This window comes from Scomber scombrus, chromosome 2 (genome assembly GCF_963691925.1).
Source record: "Scomber scombrus chromosome 2, fScoSco1.1, whole genome shotgun sequence".
Taxonomy (NCBI): Eukaryota; Metazoa; Chordata; class Actinopteri; order Scombriformes; family Scombridae; genus Scomber; species Scomber scombrus.
Genome location: NC_084971.1, coordinates 35,924,753 through 35,948,190, shown reverse-complemented (window position 1 = coordinate 35,948,190; position 23,438 = coordinate 35,924,753). Strand labels below are relative to the sequence as shown.

The 23,438-nt window shown below is 40.9% G+C and overlaps 2 protein-coding genes across 3 annotated transcripts in view; one reads left to right on the top strand and one right to left on the bottom strand.

The window, feature by feature from the left end:
- LOC133999111 (uncharacterized) overlaps positions 1 to 23,438 on the top strand; it is a 109,000-nt gene that overhangs the window by 14,455 nt on the left and 71,107 nt on the right. Inside the window, 2 exon segments of the mRNA XM_062438276.1 lie at positions 6,763 to 6,936; positions 7,580 to 7,753. Coding sequence (XP_062294260.1) covers positions 6,763 to 6,936; positions 7,580 to 7,753 — 348 coding nt within the window.
- LOC134000071 (uncharacterized) lies at positions 14,523 to 20,293 on the bottom strand. 2 transcript variants are annotated; one of them, XM_062439377.1, is made up of 5 exons: positions 20,008 to 20,293; positions 19,561 to 19,896; positions 19,182 to 19,463; positions 15,892 to 18,960; positions 14,523 to 14,661 (listed from the first exon to the last, which is right to left on the bottom strand). In XM_062439377.1, the coding sequence occupies exons 1-4, from the start codon at positions 20,066 to 20,068 to the stop codon at positions 18,926 to 18,928; spliced, it is 714 nt and encodes a 237-aa protein (XP_062295361.1). In that variant the 5' UTR covers positions 20,069 to 20,293; the 3' UTR covers positions 14,523 to 14,661; positions 15,892 to 18,925. The 2 variants fall into 2 exon arrangements, with proteins under 2 accessions (XP_062295361.1, XP_062295366.1); XM_062439382.1 differs by having other exon boundaries at positions 14,536 to 14,664.

Genomic DNA, 23,438 nt, shown 5'->3' with positions numbered 1-23,438 from the left:
AAAACAGCTGTGGACAACAAACAAAACACCAGTGCTGACATTTAAAAAAAAAAAAAAAACATTAGTTAAGTTAAGATAATGTGAGGCTGCTCTGACTGCTGACTGCAGTCCTCCATTGTGCTGCTTCTCGGGTCTGTGGATATAATGTGGTAACTGTGCGCCATCTAGTGGACAAACAGCAGAACCACATCAGCGGATCTAAGGCCTCTGCCTCAGACTGAGTTTCTGACTGCTGCTTCAATGCTTACTACTTAAGATATGATCCACCAACAGTTGGTCAATCATATCTTATATATCTTAATAACCTAACATCTTATCATGCATGTTTTTCATGAAAATGTTGCATTTCTCTTTGTTAAGGTACAAAAGTGTGTTCACAACCTCAGTTTTTCTCTGTTTTGTTATGGATGCGGTTGGGATCAGGGTCTGGTTTTGGTGTCTTTATGGTTCCCTTTTGAACAGACAAAACACACATTTGTTTCCATATACATAGGTACAAATATACTTTACTTTATTTCAGATCATCCTGATGTTTTTCAAGTTGGATAGTGAAGTTATGACTTAAATGTTTTACAGGCAATCATTAAACCAGAGAGCCAGAAAGTATGTATAAACATATGTTATCTTGTAACTGAGGGGAATAATGTGTGAGTTCTGACAGCATGTTGTTGTGTTTGTGTGAAGGTGTTTCTCTGCTATGGATCAGTGTGAGGACAGAGAGGAGGGAGTCCCTCCCTCTAAAAGCTCTCTGTGTGGGGAACATGACAGCCAGACCAAAGCTCAGAGGTGAGATGAGGATCTCTAACTGTCCATCACTGTTCTCCACTCACATCACTCAACCATCATTATTCACACTCAAAGATCTGTGTGTTGTGTTGAAGCCCAGAGCAGCAGAGACTGACTGGTCCAGACTCTGCTGGACCAGTAACCAGCTGTGTGTCCATGAAGAGTGACTGGTCCATGCCTGAACCTTATGACTTCAGAGATGAACATCACTCTGCTAAAGAAAGGTAAGAATTTAAACCACGTTAGTTTGTGATTCTGCAACTCTTCTGAAAAAGAGGTAACAATGATCCACCTTCAAAGTTTAAAGAAGAACTTTCTGAAGAGTCTCAGTAAGTTAACACAGTCCCAACTAGCAGGGAATATTCCCACAACATTTCATTAAGTTGAGGTTCAAACTGTCCTTCTGTTGTCAATTCTGTGTTTATATCAGGGATCATCAGTAGAGACCAGACTCTCCTGTAACCAGCTGTGTGTCCATGAAGAGTGAACAGTCCATGATAGTATTAATATATTATTTATGTATATGTTGTATCTCCTTCTTTTCCTTATTTGCTTCTTTTCATGTTTTATATCATCATGAACTGAATGTTTTTGATTGACTGAACAATTTTATTCAAGGAGCAAGCAATTTCATTCAAAGGTTGAACTGGTGTATTGCAAAATAAATGGACCTTCATTAAAACATCACATCACATTATAAATGGTTGTCAGAGATATAACCATAGGCAAGCATGTAGGCAAACTATCTCTGCAACCTTAAGATATGCGCATTAATAGCAACAGCGTGTATTGGAAGGCTACAGGTAACAATGGGCACTGTTTCTGCATCAGATGCAGTACAAACATCGGGACCAATTTCACTGCAAGAACAACATGGTTTTCTTCAAGGAATTGCATTGTCAATAAAATATTTTCTCACAAATGGCAGCTTCTTAGCTCAACCTATTGGTTGTGTTATGTTTATACCAGAAAACTGTATAAGACAGTCTATAAAATGTCCTCAAAAGCAACATATAAAACGTGTATCTGTTGATATTTGGAGACGTCACACTCCCTGTTTTCTTCACAGAGTTCAGCAGCAAAGGTCAGAGGTTGCCAGTGGTCAGTTTGTCCAGCAGCATTCAACAGGTCTGGACTCCATATTTATGGTGAGTAAACTTCCAACAACTTCAGCTGAAAATAATATAGAAATAAAAGGGGTTGCATGGTCATGCGGTGATCTGCAGTGGGTTTAGTGTCTTTTTTTAGTGCTTTTAGACAGTTTTGATCAACCTAACTCTTGTCTGCAACGGGGTCCCCCTTTTTTCTCTGAGAACACCGTATACTCAAGAGTTACCACTGCAATGGAACACACAGAGTCGACTCACTGGGCCAACGCTAGATCTTCAGCTGCTATTAGCCATTAATGAAGGGACTACATTAAAACTTGAACTTTTGATCACTCAAGTGGAGTTAAGAAAAGGAAGCAAGGGAAAAGAGGAGCTGTTAGACTGCAGCTAAGGAAACAGCAGCTCACCTGCAGTCCCCTGCCCTCCATGGAAATGTCCAGTCCAATGTTTAATTTCTCCAGAACGACAGAGACAGTTCTCAGAGACAGTGGCTCATGAAGCTGGACTTGGATAACGATCTTTCCATAGATATATTTGGTACTCCATTTTGCCTGGACTGGAAAGCAGAGGTGGGGACATGTGACTATTTGTTAACAAGCATTACTGTAGCTCTGTTACTGTCAGAGAAAGATTCTGCTTACCTGATGTTGAACTTCTATCAATGTTGCTCCATCCGTTCTATTTGCCCCATTAATTTCCACAACATCTGTGTGTATCCATGCAAAGGCAAATCCTGCCACTGCAACAAGTACAGTATTGCACTTAATTGTGTGTCTCTAAAACAGTTTTTGACAAATACCAATATGTAACTTGTTCAACAAGGCAGAATAAAATGTTACTTCTCTGCTACGGTACAGTCAAGGGAGCATATAAATCAATCAATCTCCCCTGCCCCTCTTAGGTTCTGCTGACCACACTCCTGCTCCCCACATATAAATATGTTCTAAAGAGAAAAGATCCATATTAAAGAGGTTGAAATATGGCCTCAGGAATCCACTTGTCTCCATAGTTGCTTTTATTGTATATAATGTCGTGTTTTTAATGTTGGGATGCTGAATCTACCATCTCAACAACAAATTTACCCTCAAGGTACTAATGATGAAACCTTGATATGAGACATTTTAGGAATTATTGTTTTTCAGTGGCTGGAGGAGAACATCATCACTTTTGTGAAAAACGAGCTGAAAAGGTTCCAGAGAGTTCTGGGTCCAGATTACCCAAAATGCTTGGCAAAGCAGAGTGATGATGAGGAGGTTCTGGATGATGAGGAGGAAGAGCAGAGGAAAAGCTGCAGAGAGGCATTTCTGAAGATCACACTGCACTTCCTGAGGAGGATGAAGGAGGAGGAGCTGGCTGACCGTCTGCAGAGCAGTAAGAGAATTTTTCAAATTCGACTTCTAACACATTTTCACGAACATCCATTCACTGATCTTATTTGTCATGTCTTCATTTAGGAGCTATTGATGCAGAGTGTCAACGTCAACTCAAATCTAAGCTGAAGAAGAAGTTGCAGTGTCTGTTTGAGGGGATCGCTAAAGCAGGAAACCCAACCCTTCTGAATCAGATCTACACACCGCTCTACATCACAGAGGGATGGACTGCAGGGGTCAATGATGAACATGAGGTCAGACAGATTGAAACAGCATCCAGGAAACCACACAGACCAGAAACAACAATCAGACAAGAAGACATCTTAAAAGCCTCACCTGGAAGAGATGAACCAATCAGAACAGTGATGACAAAGGGAGTGGCTGGCATTGGGAAAACAGTCTTAACACATAAGTTCACTCTGGACTGGGTTGAAGGCAAAGCCAATGAAGACATACTGTTCACATTTCCATTCACTTTCAGAGAACTGAATGTGCTGAAAGAAAAAAAGTACAGCTTGGTGGAACTTGTTCATCACTTCTTTACTGAAACCAAAGAAGCAGGAATCTGCAGCTTTCAAGAGTTCAAGGTTGCATTCATCTTTGACGGTCTGGATGAGTGTCGCCTTCCTCTGGACTTCCACAACAATGAGATCCTGACTGATGTTACAGAGTCCACCTCAGTGGATGTGCTGCTGACAAACCTCATCAGGGGGAATCTGCTTCCCTCTGCTCGCCTCTGGATAACCACACGACCTGCAGCAGCCAATCCGATCCCTCCTGAGTGTGTCGGCATGGGGACAGAGGTCAGAGGGTTCACTGACCCACAGAAGAAGGAGTACTTCAGGAAGAGATTCAGAAATGAGGAGCAGGCCAGCACCATCATCTCCCACATCAGGACATCACGAAGCCTCCACATCATGTGCCACATCCCAGTCTTCTGCTGGATCACTGCTACAGTTCTGGAGGATGTGTTGAAAAGCAGAGAGGCAGGAAAGCTGCCCAAGACCCTGACTGAGATGTACATCCACTTCCTGGTGGTTCAGACCAAACTGAAGAATGTCAGGTACGATGGAGGAGCTGAGACAGATCCACACTGGAGTCCAGAGAGCAGGAAGATGATTGAGTCTTTGGGAAAACTGGCTTTTGAGCAGCTGCAGAAAGGCAACCTGATCTTCTGTGAATCAGACCTGACAGAGTGTGGCATTGATATCAGAGAAGCCACAGTGTGCTCAGGAGTGTTCACACAGGTCTTTAAAGAGGAGAGAGGGCTGTACCAGGACAAGGTGTTCTGCTTCGTACATCTGAGTGTTCAGGAGTTTCTGTCAGCTCTTCATGTCCATTTGACATTCATCAACTATGGAGTCAATCTGCTGGCAGAAGAACAAACATCACCCTGGTGGTCTAAACTGTTTGGAGATGAACCTAAACTGACACGTTTCTACCAGAGTGCTGTGGACGAGGCCTTAAAGAGTCCAAATGGACACCTGGATTTGTTCCTCCGCTTCTTCCTGGGTCTTTCACAGCAGACCAATCAGACTCTCCTGGTAGGCTTGCTGACACAGACAGGAGGTAGCTCACAGACCAATCATAAAACAGTCGAATACATCAAGAAGAAGATCAGGGAGAATCCATCTCCAGAGAGAAGCATCACTCTGTTCCACTGTCTGAATGAACTGAATGATCGTTCTCTAGAAGAGGAGATCCAACAGTCCCTGAGATCAGGAAGTCTCTCCACAGATAAACTGTCTCCTGCTCAGTGGTCAGCTCTGGCCTTCATCTTACTGTCATCAGAAAAAGATCTGGACGTGTTTGACCTGAAGAAATACGCTGCTTCAGAGGACGCTCTTCTGAGGCTGCTGCCAGTGGTCAAAGCCTCCAACAAAGCTGTGTAAGTACACAGATAACTGCAGATACTAACTTTGTCACATGTGTAGGGTTGTTCTCAACTAATGAAATTAAAGCTGAAACAATTAATCAAGTAGTTGCTATTAAATCAATTGCCAACTATCTCAACAATCAATTTATCATCAATCGTTTTCATCAGTTTCATTTTTCTTAAAGAAATTCTGTGGATTCAGTTCCAGCTTCTCAAATGTGAATATTGTCTGGCTTCTTTAGTCCCCTATGATAGTGAACTGAATATCCTTGGGTTGTAGACATTTGAGGATGTGATCTTGGGCTATTGGAAACAGTGATCAACATCTTTAACCATTTCTGACATTTTATGGACCAAACAACTAATCATTTAATTGAGAAAGAAATTAAAAAAAAAAAAAATCTTTAGTTGCAGCCCTAAATACAGCATTGAGTCAACTGATAGTTATATCATTTAGTCAATTAATTGATAGGTTGGTTTAATGGAAACGTCCAACATACATTACAATCAATTTCTTTTTATACATTGTAGGGAATTTCGTGTCTTTATTTGAGGGTAAAAGAGATGCAACATGGAGGTGTTGTGGTTCAGGGTTTGCAAAAAATAAACAAAGATAAAAGACAATGAATAAATTAATGTAATGAACAATAATAAAAGGCTAGGTCAGAAAGGACTCATTAGTTTAAAGCCAACCTATAAAAATACGTTTTTAAGAAGGTTTTAAAAGGGGACACTGAGGTAGCTTATCTGACTTCCAGTGGAAGTGCATTCCACAACTGAGGAGCCCTTACAGCAAATGCCCTACTACCCTCTTTCTCAAACCTTGTTCTGGGGACCGCATGCAACAGCTAGTCATCAGATCTGAGAGTGCGAGGAAGGGTGTAGGGGGTGAGAAGGTCAGTAATGTAGGATGGGGCAAGACAGTTCAATTCTGAACACTACAGGTAACCAGTTCAATGAAGCAAAAATAGGGGAGATATGGTTGGATTTACGGGTCCTCGTATGGACCATATGCTTCAGTGTTTTGTACAAGTTGGAGATGATTGATTGTTTTCTGCAGCAGTCCGGCAAATAATGACTTGCCGTAATCTAGATGTTCTTGAGACAAAAGCATGAATAAGGGTTTGAGCATCACTGAATGAAAGAAAATGGCTCAACAGCGCCTCCTATGCAAATGAAAAAAATTGAGCCCCTGGCTCCAGATTGCTCTGGTCAAACGAAATTTGGTACACATATATATATAATGTAAACACACAAAAAAAGTCTCTTGAACCCATACCCTAACTCAAACGGGAAGTCACCTATCTTGATTCAAATTTTAATTTTGGCGCCATTTTCACACTTGCCACGCCTCGTACGTTAACAAAGTCCTCGTACAGATTTCATCCGACCAACTTCACATTTGCTCTGTCATCTTAAGACCTGGACATGAAATGTTAGCAAAATCTTTAACGCCTCCGTTAAACCTGATGGGCATGGTGTTGCGGCAAATTTCGGGGCGGCGGAGCGAGGGCACGTTCATCACTTCTTGCAACTTTAATTGTGGTTATTTTTACTTTGTAAACAACAAAAAACTGTTTCAAGATTTGTCTTAATAACTCACTCACAAACTCTCCCTCAGGCTGACTGGCTGTAATCTGTCAGAGAGAGGTTGTGCAGCTCTGTCTTCAGTCCTCAGCTCCCATTCCTCCAGTCTGAGAGACCTGGACCTGAGTAACAATGACCTGCAGGATTCAGGAGTGAAGCTGCTCTCGGCTGGACTGGAGAGTACACACTGCACACTGGAGACTTTCAGGTCGGATCACATTTGCTTTTGTGTAACAGTTTGCTGTAAAGCCATGTCACAATCACAAATCACATTGTTAACAGGCCTTAACAGTCCCCTTCAGGGCTGCTACAACAAGCTAAATGTTGTGTTGGCTACGACAAGTAGTTATCTACAGCTTGATTAAAAAAACGAAACATAAATCTGAAAGTAGGAAATTTGGACTCTTGAAAAGGCCCACAAATTTTTTGTGATGTGTTCAGAAGTACTTTGCAATTTACATGTTAGAATTTATTTTCTAATATGCTACTGTATGAATCTATCTATCACTTTACCCCATACAGTGGTAGGGAATTGAAGATGAAATTTGGAAACTGTCATTGGACCAACCGGCATTAATAATGTCAATATTATATTTTGGTTGTTGATTGGTTAGGAGGACATCCTCCCTTTGAGCATCATTTTACATTTTTAGCCTATAACACATTAGCATGAAAAAAAGAAGTACATTAAATTAATATTAGAGATCCTGCCCTAAGGAGGACAGCAGGAGCCTGTCCTCCTCTACTCTCCTCTAACCACTTCACACACACTGCCCTTTCTCCTCTTACCTGCCAAGGATTTATTTTCTGTGATTTCCTTGACCTTGACCAACTTCAGTGTGTGTGTCCAGGCTGTCAGGATGTATGATCACAGAGGAAGGCAGTGCTTCTCTGGCCTCAGCTCTGAGCTCCAACCCCTCCCATCTGAGAGAGCTGGACCTGAGCTTCAATCATCCAGGAGACTCAGGAGAGAAGTTTCTGTCTGCTGGACTGAAGGATCCACACTGGAGACTGGACACTCTCAGGTATGAACCGACAACAAGAACTCACACACTGTTTATCTGTCACACTGACAAGCTGAAGACTGTTGGTTTCTCTCCCTAAGAATCATGGGAGAAATCATGATTTAATTTCTGATGAACAATGACCTCGTTATATTGAATTGTTTCATGTGATCCAAGGTTTAATGTGCTGCTGTGGTGTTTATGTTATCTCTGATCAGTTCAGACACTGAATGATGTGTGAGACGAACATGAGAGTCCACAAAGATGAGAAACTGTCTTATTCAAATGTTTGAGTCGGTTTAAGTAGTTGTTAACTAGCTGCTAAGATGTTTTAGTCAGTTACGAAACTGCTTCTGGTGCATCAGGACCACCTGCTGGACTGATTTGTACATAACCAGAAAACAGGATTGTGATCAAATTTTAGATCTGGTGAACAAAGACACATACATGTGACTACATGGAAACAAAAGTGTATTAAATCAGATCTAGATTTTATCCAGATATGAGACTTTTGAATTTGTGAGCATACATGGGACCAGAGTACAGCATAGTGATGTTGCAGAAAAAAACTATTTATGTTTCTTCACAAAAAAAAAAAATCCCCAAATCAATCAGAATAACCAATGAATTAGCATCCAGTTTTTCTGAGAGTGAATTAGTGAAATTAAATAAGAAAATAAGGCAACAGGTAATGTCATCAATGATGGTGTGATCCAGTTTTAATTCTGCAGACCTCTGGATGAAGCTGCTTTCATGTGTTCATAAATCCAGCTGTTTTGTCTTCATGTTGGATCTGAGTGAAGGTTCATGAAGATCATTGATGAAGAAACTACTGCAGGTTCATTCTGACTTTGTTTCTTCCTCCAGACTGGATCATGGTGGAGAGCAGAGGCTGAAACCTGTTCCAAAGAGGTGTAAGTGTTCATTTTGATTCATGAAAACAAGACAGCACATGTTAAAGTAGTTAAAATCAAAAGCTTGTTTATCTGCATTTAATTCTCAGTTTGTTAAGAAGTTTTTCATCTCATTCAGTCTCATTCTCACTTTGTTAATAAAGCAACAAATAAACCATCAGGTGTGTTAGATGATAAACTGTTTCTATATTGTGTCTCATTCTCTTCATCAGATTTCTGTGAACTCACACTGGACACAAACACAGTCAACAGAAACCTCAAACTGTCTGATAACAACAGGAAGGTGACATATGTGACAGAGAAGCAGCCATATCCTGATCATCCAGACAGGTTTGATGCTTATTATCAGCTGCTGTGTACAGATGGTCTGACTGATCGCTGTTACTGGGAGGTCGAGTGGAGAGGAACAGTTTATATATCAGTGAGTTACAGAGGAATCAGAAGGAAAGGAAACAGCACAGACTGCTGGTTTGGAGGGAATAATCAGTCCTGGTGTCTGAGGTGCTTTGATGACGGTCGTTACTCTGTCTGGCACGATAAGAAAGAAACAGTCCTCCCCTCCTCCTCCTCCTCCTCCTCCTCCTCCTCATCCTCCTCCTCCTCTGTCTCTAACAGAGTAGCAGTGTATGTGGACTGTCCTGCTGGCACTCTGTCCTTCTACAGAGTCTCCTCTGACACACTGATCCACCTCCACACCTTCAACACCACATTCACTGAACCTCTGTATGCTGGGTTTAGGTTAGGTCCTGGTTCTACAGTGTCTCTGTGCTCAGTGAAAGAGGCATGTGACATATAAAACGTTTATTTTATTTATGGGCCAGATGTTTCATGTTGTACAGATATGATTCTACAGGTTTTGTAAATATGATGTGAACATGTTTAACCAGACAAATTCAAGTTCTAAATGTGTCATTGATGATAGGAAGGTTGAAATATCCAAGATGTGATTTTTTAATGTGCTCCCAAGAAATTGACATTTTGGGAAAATATGCCTTCTACTGAGACCGCTGCTTCAAGCTTTGTATCAGTTAGAGGTTGATGACTATTTTGGATGTTGCTGATTATTATTATTATTATTTCATTTTCTTTTCATTTTTTTCTGTTGATGTTATGTATTTGTGTGATTCCTTTAGTTTAACTTATGACCAGCACAACTAGAAGCTGTTGTTGGATGGACCATGAGATAGCAGGAAACTTTAATAACAAAATTCACTTACTGAACATTTAGTTTCAGTGCTTGTCATTCCCTGACTGTCCACCAGTCGTCCTCAGTGAGCCCTACCATGCTTCCTTTCTGTTCTCTCTTACAGATTGACCGTGTTGTCATAGGTTTCCTGCCATTATCTGTTTTTTCTTTATTCTATCAAACCTCCTCCTATTTCTGACAACCGCCCGTTTTTCCCTTTTGAGATTTGTTTCATGACATTGTCTTCCAACACTGTTTTTACTTTATCCAGTTTTTACAAAAGTTTTAAATATACTGTGAAGAGATTATCTGAAAATGAAACTATCAAAGGGTTGTTGTTTGATCATATAAATCATATTTTGAAGGTGCTGACTGATTAATGTTAATTTATCTTAAAATTCATGTTTTGCGGTCACAGTATTTACACATTTATATTTCTTTGTATTTGTAATTATGATATGTAATGTATATTAGAAAGCTGTCGGTGTGAAACATGTTCACGGCTATTTCCTGCAGTCTATCTGTCCGCGCTCCTGAACCTGTGAACCAATCAACCTGTCAATCACGACGTAGCCACGCCCTAATGCATTCCCTGCCTTATCGACACATATAAAATCAGGGAGGCCAAAATGTCCCAAATGAACATCATACTGCATTGAAGAAGGCTTTAAACTAGCGATTGAGACCATAAACACATTTTGAAAACGTTTACTGAGGTTAGAAATCAAGTGAGAAGTTGGTGAATTCTCCATTGACTTGTATAGAGACGGAAGTCCTTTTGACACCAAAACGGTCGCCCCCTGGTGGCCTTTTGATAGAATGCAGTTCTAAGTTACTTCCGCGTTGGCCTCATTGCAGAGGACCGGAGCTCCCCACCTGGTTATTAGTAGTAACGCCATTGAGAAATTGTGACAGGAAACTTCTGCCGTGGATAGACACAGGCACAGGTGTACAGTTTGTAACTCACATGATGAGAGTGGAGCCACAAAGTTTCCTGATCGTATTATGTTTATATGGATACAAGGTTGTGTTTTTTAATTCGATTTTTCACGTTGGAGTAAGTTCACTTTGTACAGAACAACATGGATCAATAAATCATCTTTGCTTTCAGCCAGAAGAGAATCAGTGTGTCATTTTAGTCAAAGAAGAAATTCTTGTCAACTTATTGTTTTGAACTTATTGTACAAACCTATTTCTTTTCAAACAGACTGATGAAAGAAACCCTGTCAGAGAAATTAAAGCTGTAACAAAAGCTAACAGGAAGTGGGATTTCAGATCTCTACATCTGGTGTCACATGTAAAAACGAAGTTCAGAGAGTTTGCCCACCTGTGTTTTGCTTAAGCCTCTTAAATTCTTTATTTACCCTCCACTTTAAAGTTTAGAAAAACCTATTTCTCCACACTGTGTGACAGTATCATACCCATTGGATACATCTTAAGTCTCTTATTTGATATTTTCTTGATTGAACTCTTACTCTGGTCTGTCATTTTTGAGACTCAAAGCTGTAATTTCTGCTCTGAAGGATCTCTGAGGAGCCATGATAGAGGAAACACAGGAGCAGCCTCCACACAATACTTTTACTGGCTGACACGCCTGTTATTGAATATCAGTTATTGATTGGACGCTGCATGTGATTGGACTAATCTGATACATCACAACATCACAGAGTGGAGATAGATTACAGATTTAACTCCAGTGTTTCACTCCCAAAGTTAATATATTTTATCTGAGTCTGATTCACAATCTAGTTCAAAATCTGAACAACAAACAATATATTTCAATTTATGATCTGTTATTTTCCTTCATTAATTGTTAGTAAAAAACATTTATTTACATAATAAACATCTAGTTATTTGTACTTAGATTTCAAATATGGTCTGAAAGATCTACCTAGAAGTAGAAAATGTGTAGGAAACCTGATAATCTGTAATGATTTGACTTTTTGATTATGTGGTATTTCCACTACAGTCTGGCTCCATGTCCACATATGATATCTGAATAGCAAACAAATCAGTCTCCATTTAACTATATATAGTAGTCTATGAGGTGAATCAATAATAATTCATTCAATTATTTTTTTCACTTCAAGAAACTGGAAATTAGTGTTAGAATTTAATTTTGAAATCTAGATGTGTGACATTCAGACTTCAGACATTATATTATATTAACACATAAGAGAAACAGTTGCATTTAATTGAACTTTAATATAAACTGAGTAGAGACTTACAGTAGTTCCGGCAGATACCTATAAGTTATATAAGAGTCATATGCTGCTAACACCTGTCAATCATTCATTTAGAAAGATTTGGTTGCTTTTCTGTTACTCCTCTGTCTTCTTGTCATACAGAATACTATGCTGTGTTGTGTTGCTGTCTGCAGTTGAAATCATTGTTTGTTGTGTTTGAGTATTTTGTTGATTTACATGTATGTTCAACGTTTATTTGCATGTTTGTGTTTAAGTGCTTTCTTTAGTTATCATTTTGAGTGCAGCATTTTCTTAGTTTGAGTTAATTGACACAGGTGAACACAATGGAGGCAGTGATTGCAGACATGGACTGACACCTGCTTCAGCCAATTAACGGCTACGGGCTACACACACCGACCAATGGTGACTCAGGGGAAGGTTTCTCTCCATCTATATAGACAGAGCAGCAGGTTAGACTCTAGGCCTTTTTGCACTGAGCCCATGTAACTGTTGTTCAGTCTCCTTCAGTGTACGTTGTGTTGTGTGAAGTATGGAACGACACTGTTTCACCCTCTCAGTCTAAGTGCTTCCTCCACAGGCTGTGGATCCCTCCGGAGGACGGAGCCCCAGTTTAGTATTCAGGTTAAAGTGGGAAGAAGAAGCAGCAGGTCTATTTGTCTGCACAGATAGGAAACACCACAGCTGACAGGATGTACCACTGTGTTTGAAAGAAACTTTTTCTTCTTTTTGGCTTATAAGTGCATTGTGCAACCAGCTTATTGGGTGCATTACTGCCACCTTGTGCTCCAGAGTGTGGATCAGATATTAAATCCTAATAATTAAACCTGTCTGTCTTATTACCGCAAAGAAAACTCTTCTGCTCCACCCACATGGTTTATTAAAGCTTCTCCTTCATGTATTGTCTTTGTTGATCATACTTAGTGAAATCTATGCCTAATAGTCTCTCTAGGTATGTGTATATATCAGTATGGACATGATCAATCAGTCAAAAAAGGAGTTGGAAAATATCAGCAAAAATCCAAAATCATGCATCAATAACAGTAGATATTCTCTATCTTGCAAATAAGATTTGAACCAAACTGAATGAATTACAACATTGTCTTAGGAAAGAATACAAAACAAGACTTTTGCCCCTCTAAAATGTATATCAATATTTATTGCAAGCAATATTCACCTTTAACAGTAAAGCCATTATACTGTTTTACAAAATACATCATATATGGTTCAGGTGATTATCAAGCAATTTTAATTTCCACATTATATAATTCGGAGTTAAGGAAAAGAGACTCTGTCAAGGCTTAAAGCTCATTCAACCACACATTACAAGTATATAAACATGTTTACAGCAATACTGTGAATGAAAGTTCATGTATTTCTTGTGTTTGCAAAGAGATAAAATAAAAATAAGAAACTCAGGCAAAGCTACAGCTACAAAAGCAATGAGTCAAATCTTGAAATGGACTCTAAACTGTAAAGCTGGAAGCTAATTTTAAGCTTTTCAACACCTAAAAAAAGACTCAAAATGATGTTATGATTCTAGATAATTAACTTTGTGATGGAATAATCTTTAGTTTGTTTTTCTTTTAGTTAGGTGATGTCGGTGTTGAAGCTGTTTGTTTTTAGTTGTGGAGTCAGACAGAAGCCTCATATTCTCCAAAGTTTTCATAGTTCACCGTAACATCGTCATCTTCACTATGATGCATCTGTGAAAAACAGAAAAAAAAGATTCTGATTGAAAATTGAACAAATAAATGTTGAATTGAGATGCTGAGCAGTCCTTTAATTTTTGTTATATCACCCCAAACTACCAGATTTGAACATGAAATGAAATAAAACACAAAAAAGATGATAAAATATCACATTTGATACAATTTGCAGTAACTGAGAAACAGTCATCATATAAATTTAAATCCAAACTTACCCTGTTTCTCACATGGCGACTGAGGGGCGAGGTTACACAGCACTATCCCACTGTTCCGGTCAGTCGCTTGACACTTAAATAACTCTGAATATTTTGACTTCTGAGCAGGAGTGGAAGCTGTAAATGTCGCAGTGGCACTGGAGACAACTCCAGCCATCCCCATGCCTGGGAAATCATCCCTATTACCCTCAAACTGCCAGATCACGCTGCCTTGATATTGTTCATTTGTCACAATAGCACAGGATAATGTCACCTTATCATCACCATCCTTCTGTTCATCAACTGGGGAAATATTGTGAGAAAAAGACAACAAGAGTAAAATTAACTTCTAACAAGACAGTTGGAGCTGAAAACTTAAAGAAATAAATACTCACTGAAAACAACAGACAGATGAACCCCAGCGCCTGGACCTTGTTGTTGTCCATCGAACTGTCTGCAGGTGTAACGACCAACATCCTTAAATGTGACATTCTTTATAACCAGAGAACAGTCCGCTGTAACACTCAGTCTGTCTGATTTATCTTTGTCATTGTTACTAATATTTCCAAGTTCAATCAGCTCTACTTGAGGTAACCCTTCACTTTGACTGTACATCCAGGTAGTGCTGTCACATTGGTCCTGACCTTGTATCACATTTTTACAAGGCAAAGTGGCATCACCTTCATCTCTGACAATGATGTTGGAATCTTGTCCTGTTACTGCTGCTGAGAAGACGACAGAGAGAAACATGAAAAATGAGCTTTAATGAGGAAATGACTGTTACCTTCACAGTTAAAGTGAACATATGCAGGATATATTCAAATGCAATGCTCCTTTTAGTTAAATATGTATTATTTGTATCCTTACCTCTAAACTGAAGAAGCACAATCAGACCTGCCTATCTCAGACCACAAGTTAATATCCTGCAATGTCAATCTAAGATTATCCAAGACTAATATGCATCGCTCTATCACATTCCGAAACATTAAGAATATTGACTTGTTGGCCCTCTCCAATGGAATTGATGACTTCCCTAGCAGAGAAAATGTATCCACCACAGATGAACTGGTATCTCACTACATTGATGGACTTCATGGACTGCTAAATACTCTTGCACCTCTGAAAAATAAGTCTGTTTCTTTTACCCACTCTGCTCCTTGGTTTACACCAGCACTACGCCAGCTCAAAACTAAAGGCCGTCGTTTGGAGCGCCTTTATGTAAAAACCGGCCTTGCAGTTCACAAAGAAATGTATTATAATCACATACTTCAATACAAGGATGCTCTTTCTTCAGCCAAGACCACATACTACTCAACCTTAATCAGGACAGCTGATGGGAACACTAGAGCCTTATTCTCAACTCTCAACAATATTCTGAAACCACCTGATGCTCTACCACCTCACTTACTCACAGTTACAGTTTGATGCCTTCATGACCTTCGTCAATGCCAAAATTGAAAATATCCACCAGACACTGACTGCTACAAATAACTCTGCATCCTCTCTGCACTCTTGGCCTACATCGTCCTTCAGCTCTCCGCTCGCCAGCTTCATACTACCAACTGTCTCTGAAATAACTGGTCTCATTCATAAATCCAAGTCATCTACCTGCCTGTTAGACCCCCTACCTACCCACCTGGTAAAAATCTGCCTACCTGCCCTGTTCGCGTTAATAACTGACATCATTCATTCCTCACTGACTTCTGGTGTTGTTCCATCATCACTAAAGACTGCTGCAATAACACCAACACTCAAGAAACCTGGCGCCGATCCGATTGATTTGAACAACTTCCGTCCCATCTCAAACCTGCCATTTCTCTCCAAAATACTAAAAAGAACTGTTGCAGCTCAGGTCCACACCCATCTGTCTGACAACAATCTCTATGAACAATTTCAGTCTGGTCCGTCCCCTTCACAGCACCGAGACAGCCCTAGTGAAAATCACCAATTACCTCCTGATGGCATCTGACTCTGGACTTCTCTCCATTCTGGTTCTCCTCGACCGGAGCGCAGCTTTCGACACCGTTTCCCATGACATCCTCCTGGACAGGTTATCCTCCATTGAAATCACTGACATCCCTCTGGCTTGGTTCAGATCATATCTCTCTGGCAGCACACAGTTTGTTCAACTCAAGAGCCCGAGACCCGGCTCCTCTCCAGTCTCTAGTGGTGTTCCCCAGGACTCTGTCTCATTGGTTCCAGATCAACCTTAGCAACACTCAACACTTTCTCCATGTCCATCGACAATTCCACTGTTCCTACATCTACTCAGGTAAAGTGCCTGTGTGTCATTCTGGACAGCACATTATCTTTCTAAGCCCACATCAATAACGTTACTCGGACTGCATACTTCCATCTACGGAACATCAACCGTCTCCGTCCCTCACTTTCACCAACCTGCACCGCTATCGCTATCCTGGTAAACACCCTGATCACATCCCATCTGGACTACTGTAACTCTCTACTATTTGGTCTTCCAAGGAAATCTCTTCACAAACTCCAGCTGGTACAGAACGCAGCCGCTTGTATCATAACCAGAACCCCCTCTATTGAACACATCACTCCTGCCCTGCAGCAACTTCATTGGCTCCCTATCAAATCCTGCATTGACTTTAAGATTCTACTCCTCACTTACAAGATCCTTTACAACCTGGCACCATCATATCTCTCGGAACTTATTCACATCTACACACCTTCCCCAACTCTACGATCCTCCTCTGCCAACCAGCTCTTTGCTCCATCTGCCAACTTAACTACCATCATGGGGTCAAGAGCCTTCAGCCGATCTGCCCCCCCGCCTTTGGATTAGGGTTAGTCTCCCACCAGACATTCACACTTCTGACTCTGTCTCCACCTTTAAATCCCGCCTGAAGACGCTCCTATTCAGAGCTGCATACTCTGTCTCACACTAACTATGCATCACGTTCTTGTTTATTTATTGTACTGATGCTTTATAGTCACATTCATATTTATTCTTCATCTTTGCACTAAATGTTACCTGATTTATATTGTTTGATGTACTGTTGTTGTGTTATATGAGCCTTGTAAGGTGTCCTTGAGTGCTTTGAAAGGCGCCTTTAAATAAAATGCATTATTATTATTATTATCTACTTCCTTAAACACAGTCTATTAACTTCTATTCTCTCTAAATTGAATATCTTGTAGATACTGAAACAGCCAAAAAATCAAGTCAAAAGTCCAAAGTTCAGTGTGAAGATAAAAGCCACTGCTCCTCTGACTGCACGGATCAAACTCTTCCCTCAGTCACAGTGAAACAAGAGAAGAAAACGTCACAGTATGAATATATGAGTTGATGCAGTTGACACCCACCCGCCAAAACCACAACACTCCTCCTCTCTGCTGTGGTGTTTCAGTGTCAAAGTACTTCTCATTTCTAATCACTGTAGAGGCAGATATGTGAGCATCATGGTCAAATGAGAGAACAATAACAGAGACAAAAGGTCAACAGCAGAACCAGTTGGGGATGTTGCAACAAGCCCTTTTAAGGAGTTGTTTTTACCATATCGATATTCCCAAAGTAGATCATGAAGCCAGCACTTACAAGAAAGTTGTTAGGTTTCCAGGAAATCGGATCTTGGCTGAACACGTCGGGTCAGGGTCACCTGGCACACGCAAACTAAACAAATGACGCCTGCACGCAAAACACTAGTATAAAGTGTTTGAACGTGCAGGGTTTGTTGGGCTGTTCTACTGTTGTCACCAGTTCGCTGGTGTCTGCTGTGTTTGCTGCATCATCAATAAAAGTCCCAGTTGGCTGGGATTAAGTAGAGATAGCATAATTACCATTGAGAAAAATTACAATCAAACTGATAAAAAAGGCTGCAGCCAAACAATAATTACTCCATGCGCATGAATTTAAATTGGTCAATATAAAATATCAACCTCAAGACACAGTGTTATACTCCCCTTTTTTCCTGTATTGTGTAAATGATTGTGTATGAATGCCTTTTGTAGTAAATCCTACGACTCTCTGCGGGCCGCTGCGTGAATGATATGTTTGTGTTAGTCTCTGGGCGAAACGCCAAGAGCGCTGAGCAGAAGTGAAACAGAGTTAACCCGTAGTTAGCATCACACTAATGTGAGTTACGTCCTAGAAGTGTCTTTCAAAAATGTAATACATTGTGTGGAAAAGTGTTGAAAATAAGATTTGTGATCAGAACTGAAGGCCAGAGTCAGGAAAAGGGTTTTTGTTGAGTGTAAAAGAGCTAAGTTTGTCAATGTCTACCCGCAGCCCTACCGACAAAAATATAACAACGCGAGACAATTTGCTGGTCCTTGGCAGGAGAGGCCCGCCTGGAGTATACTGGCAATGTGGAGAGCCTGGCCATAGAGCACTAAACTGCCTACAGTCAGGCTCCAGACAGGGAGACGGGAGAGGGAGATACAGAGCCACTCAGAGAGGGGGGACGGGTCCAGCCAATCCTTGGGCAGGCCCGAACCATGGTTAATAGGGGTGCCCAGAACATCCTAAAGGGGAGGGTCAGCTGCCAATGGTCACCATGGCGGCTGATAAAGAACCAATGCTGCAGGTTCAAATAGAGAACAGGCAAACTCCAATGTTAATAGATACTGGAGCCACGTACACATGTGTGAGTACTGAATATGCCACCCACCTCCCCATGTCAGGCAAATTTGTCAAGACAGTAGGATTTTCGGAATTAAAGCAGCTAACCCCAACAACAGCTCCAGTACGCCTGGTCACAAAAGGAGGAGAAATAAAAATTCCAATTCTAGTGTCCAGTCAAACTCCAGTTAACCTACTGGGAAGAGATGCACTACGCAAACTAAAAGTCAAAATTTGGTGCACTCCACAATGAGTGTATGTTGATACTTCAGGATTAGATTTCCAAATGCATGTGCAAACAGACTGTGCAAATGTCTACTGGCTGGGAGATCTTACTGAGCCAGTACAAAAAACATTAAATGAATGGGAAAAATACATCCGAGCCCAAATTCCAAAAGCGACTAAACCTTTCTCTGATTATCACTACAAAATGCATCTGTGAAAAACAGAAAAACAAGATTCTGAGTGAAAGTTGAACAAATAAATGTTGAATTGAGATGCTGAGCAGTCCTTTAATTTGTGTTATATCACCCCAAACTACCAGATTTGAACATGAAATGAAATAAGAAAACACAAAAAAGATGATAAAATATCACATTTGATACAATTTGCAGTAACTGAGAAACAGTCATCATATAAATTTAAATCCAAACTTACCCTGTTTCTCACTTGAAGACTGAGGGGCGAGGTTAAACAGCACTGTCCCAGTGTTGCGTGCAGTCGCTTTACACTTAAATAACTCTGAATATTTTGACTTCTGAGCAGGAGTGGAAGCTGTAAATGTCGCAGTGGCTCTGGAGACAACTCCAGACATCCCCATGCCTGGGAAATCATCCCTATTACCCTCAAACTGCCAGAACACGCTGCCTCGATATTGTTCATATGTCCCAATAGAACAGGTTAATGTCACCTTATCATCAGCATCCTTCCGTTCATTAACTGGGGAAATATTGTGAGAAAAAGACAACAAGAGTAAAATTAACTTCTAACAAGACAGTTTGAGCTGAAAACTTAAAGAAATGATGTAAATACTCACTGGTAACAACAGACAGATGAACCCCAGCGCCTGGACCTTGTTGTTGTCCTGATGTGTCGAACTGTCTGCAGCTGTAACGACCAAAATCGATACCTTTGACATTCTTTATAACCAGAGAACAGTCCGCTGTAACACTCAGTCTGTCTGATTTATCTTTGGCATTGTTACTAATATTTCCAAGTTCAATCAGCTCTACTTCTGGTAACCCTTCTCTTTGACTGTACATCCAGGTAGTGCTGTCACATTGGTCCTGACCTTGTATCACATTTTTACAAGGCAAAGTGGCATCACCTCCATCTCTGACAATGATGTAGGAATCTTGTCCTGTTACTGCTGCTGAGAAGACGACAGAGAGAAACATGAAAAATGAGCTTTAATAAGTTAAAGTGAACATATATTCAAATGCAATGCTCCTTTTAGTTAAATATGTATTATTTGTATCCTTACCTCTAAACTGAAGAAGCACAATCAGAAATAAAGATATTTTAATCCATTTGAATTCAACCATTCTGTTGCTGTGAACGGTCGACGTGTCTGTTCGAGTACTTCTTTAACAGAGATACAGCATCTACTTCCTTAGACACAGCCTATTAACTTCTATTCTCTCTAAATTGAATATCTTATAGATACTGAAACAGCCAAAAAAATCAAGTCAAAAGTCCAAAGTTCAGTGTGAAGATAAAAGCCACTGCTCCTCTGACTGCACGGATCAAACTCCTCCCTCAGTCACAGTGAAACAAGAGCAGAAAACGTCACAGTATGAATATATGAGTTGATGCAGTTGACACCCACCCACCAAAACCACAACACTCCTCCTCTCTGCTGTGGTGTTTCAGTGTCAAAGTACTTCTCATTTCTAATCACTGTGGAGGCAGATATGTGAGCATCATGGTCAAATGTGAGAACACTAAGAGAGACAAAAGGTCAACAGCAGAACCAGTTGGGGATGTTGCAACAAGCCCTTTTACGGAGTTGTTTTTACCATATCGATATCCCCAAAGTAGCCGCTGCGTGAATGATATGTGTGTGTTAGTCTCTGGGCGAAACGCCAAGAGCGCTGAGCAGAAGTGAGAAAGAGTTAACCCTTAGTTAGCATCACACTAATGTGAGTTACGTCCTAGAAGTGTCCTTCAAAACTGTAATACATTGTGCGGAAAAGTGTTGAAAATAAGATTTGTGATCAGAACTGCAGGCCAGAGTCAGGAAAAGGGTTTTTGTTGAGTGTAAAAGAGCTAAGTTTGTCAATGTCTACCCACAGCCTTACCGACAACAATATAACAACGTGAGACAATTTGCTGGTCCTTGGCAGGAGAGGCCTGCCTGGAGTATGCTGGCAATGTGGAGAGCCTGGCCATAGACCACTAAACTGCCTACAGTCAGGCTCCAGACAGGGAGACGGGAGAGGGAGATACAGAGCCACTCAGAGAGGGGGGACGGGTCCAGCCAATCCTTGGGCGGGCCCGAACCATGGTTTTATCACATTTTTACAAGGCAAAGAGACATCATCTCCATCTCTGACAATGATGTAGTAATCTTGTCCTGTTACTGCTGCAGAGAAGACGACAGAGAGAAACAATAAAAAATTAGCTGAAATAAGGACATGACTGTTATCTTCAAGTGAGGATATGCAGGATATATTCATATGCAATGCCCCTTTTATTTAAATACGTATAATATGCATCCTTACCTCTAAACTGAAGCAGCAGAATCAGAAATAAAGACATTTTCACGAGCAAGGACCACACCACCAATGAGATACGTTTGACAAATTTATTACCAAGATTTGAATGAATCGTTTGTGCTCTTGATGCGGTGTGGGGAGGCCGTATGAAGGATCCGCTGCTGCGCCCGGGCAAAGAGGACCCCCTTGGAACCTATGAGAAAGGAGAGAAGAACAGAAAGAGAGGGCGGGGGGTGGGGGAACTCAAATACGAGAGCGAAAGAGGGGGAAGAGGGGTTAGGCTGGTTTATATAGGAGCCGGAAGGAGTGTAATTGGGGTGTTTTTCCCGCTCCTGAAACTGCACTTCATAAGCTTCGATTAATCCACCTGAATTCACCCATCGTGTTGCTCTGACACTGATCGAACAGTCAACGTTGGTGTGGTGCAACATACAAAATTTGGCAATATTTGAGTGGTTGTTGGTTCCTCATTCCAGCTAAATGTTTTTTGTAAGAACCGACAGGGAAGTGTTGAGGTTTGACTGTGGTAACAACATCAGCCAAACTGTGGAGGTTTTATTCTCTAATGATGACCAAGTTTATATTGTAAGGTTCATAAGGAAGCAGATAACGGCCACGCTTGCTATCATTTTGTTTAATGCCATTATCTCAAACCCCCCCCCCCTGAAAGGACCTCCCTGAAATGACTTTTTGCAGGTCGGGATGTCTGTTGCCTCCAGGCAAAATATGTTTTTAAGAGAAACAGTTGCTCTTTGAACTCATGGCAACATTTTTGGGTTCACTCTCTTAATTGAACTTTAATATAAACTGAGTAGAGGCTTACAGTAGTTCCGGCAGATACCTATAAGTTATATAAGAGTCATATGCTGCCAACACCTGTCAATCATTCATTTAGAAAGATTTGGTTGCTTTTCTGTTACTCCTCTGTCTTCTTGTCATACTGAGTACTATGCTGTGTTGTGTTGCTGTCTGCAGTTGAAATCATTGTTTGTTGTGTTTGAGTATTTTGTTTATTTACATGTTTGTGTTTAAGTGCTTTCTTTAGTTATTATTTTGAGTGCAGCCTTTTCTTAGTTTGAGTGTATTGACATGCACGTTTGAGTTAATTGACACAGGTGAACACAATGGAGGCAGTGATTGCAGACATGGACTGACACCTGCTTCAGCCAATCAACGGCTACAGGCTGGCCACACCGGCAAATGGTGACTCAGGGGAAGGTTTCTCTCCATCTATATAGACAGAGCAGCAGGTTACACTCTAGGCCAGGGGGTGGTGAACCATGTGCCATGGAGAGCCATGTGTATGCAGGTTTTCCTTCTATCCAAACACTTCAACAGGTGATTTCACTTATTAACACAGCTTCAGCCACAGAGGTGTGTTAATCAGTGAAATCACCTGTTGAAGTGTTTGGTTGGAAGGAAAACCTGCATACACATGGCTCTCCATGGCACATGGTTCGCCACCCCTGATCTAGGCCTTCTTGCACTGAGCCCACACACCTTGCAAGTAATGGAGGACCCCCATGCAGGCCGGAGGACAGACGCAGTAGTGTATTGGAGGCCTTTGGATGACCAGTGGATGATACCTGGAGGTGTTGAGTCAGCAGAGGAGGCCTTGGTGAGGGGTTAGAGTAGGCCGGACGCCTGTGACCAGCAGTGCACTGGAGGCCTTTGAACGCAGTTGGCAGAGGCAGGAGCTTCTGCCCAAAGCTGTGATTTCCCTATAACCAGTTCACTGTCTGTTGGTGAGGCTGCTCGCAATTGACATAACCCTGTCTATGAAGTGCAGACTGCTGGCTGTTTTTCTTAGTTCCAGAAGTGGATAAGAGGGACCTTTGGTGTTGTGGGCCTGACCGATGTCAACTGGATAGAGGGCGCTAGAGCAAGGACTGGGAGTATGACAGTGAGCTCTCTTGGACTGATTATTTTAAGACTTAACTTGTGGATCAGATATTAAATCCTAATTATTAAACCTGTCTGTCTTATTACCTCAAAGAAAACTCTACTGCTCCACCCACATGGTTTATTAAAGCTTCTCCTTCATGTATTGTCTTTGTTGATCATACTTAGTGAAATCTATGCTTAATAGTCTCTCTAGGTATGTGTATATATCAGTATGGACATGATCAATCAGTCAAAAAACAAGTTGGAAAATATCAGCAAAAATCCAAAATCATGCATCAATAACAGTAGATAT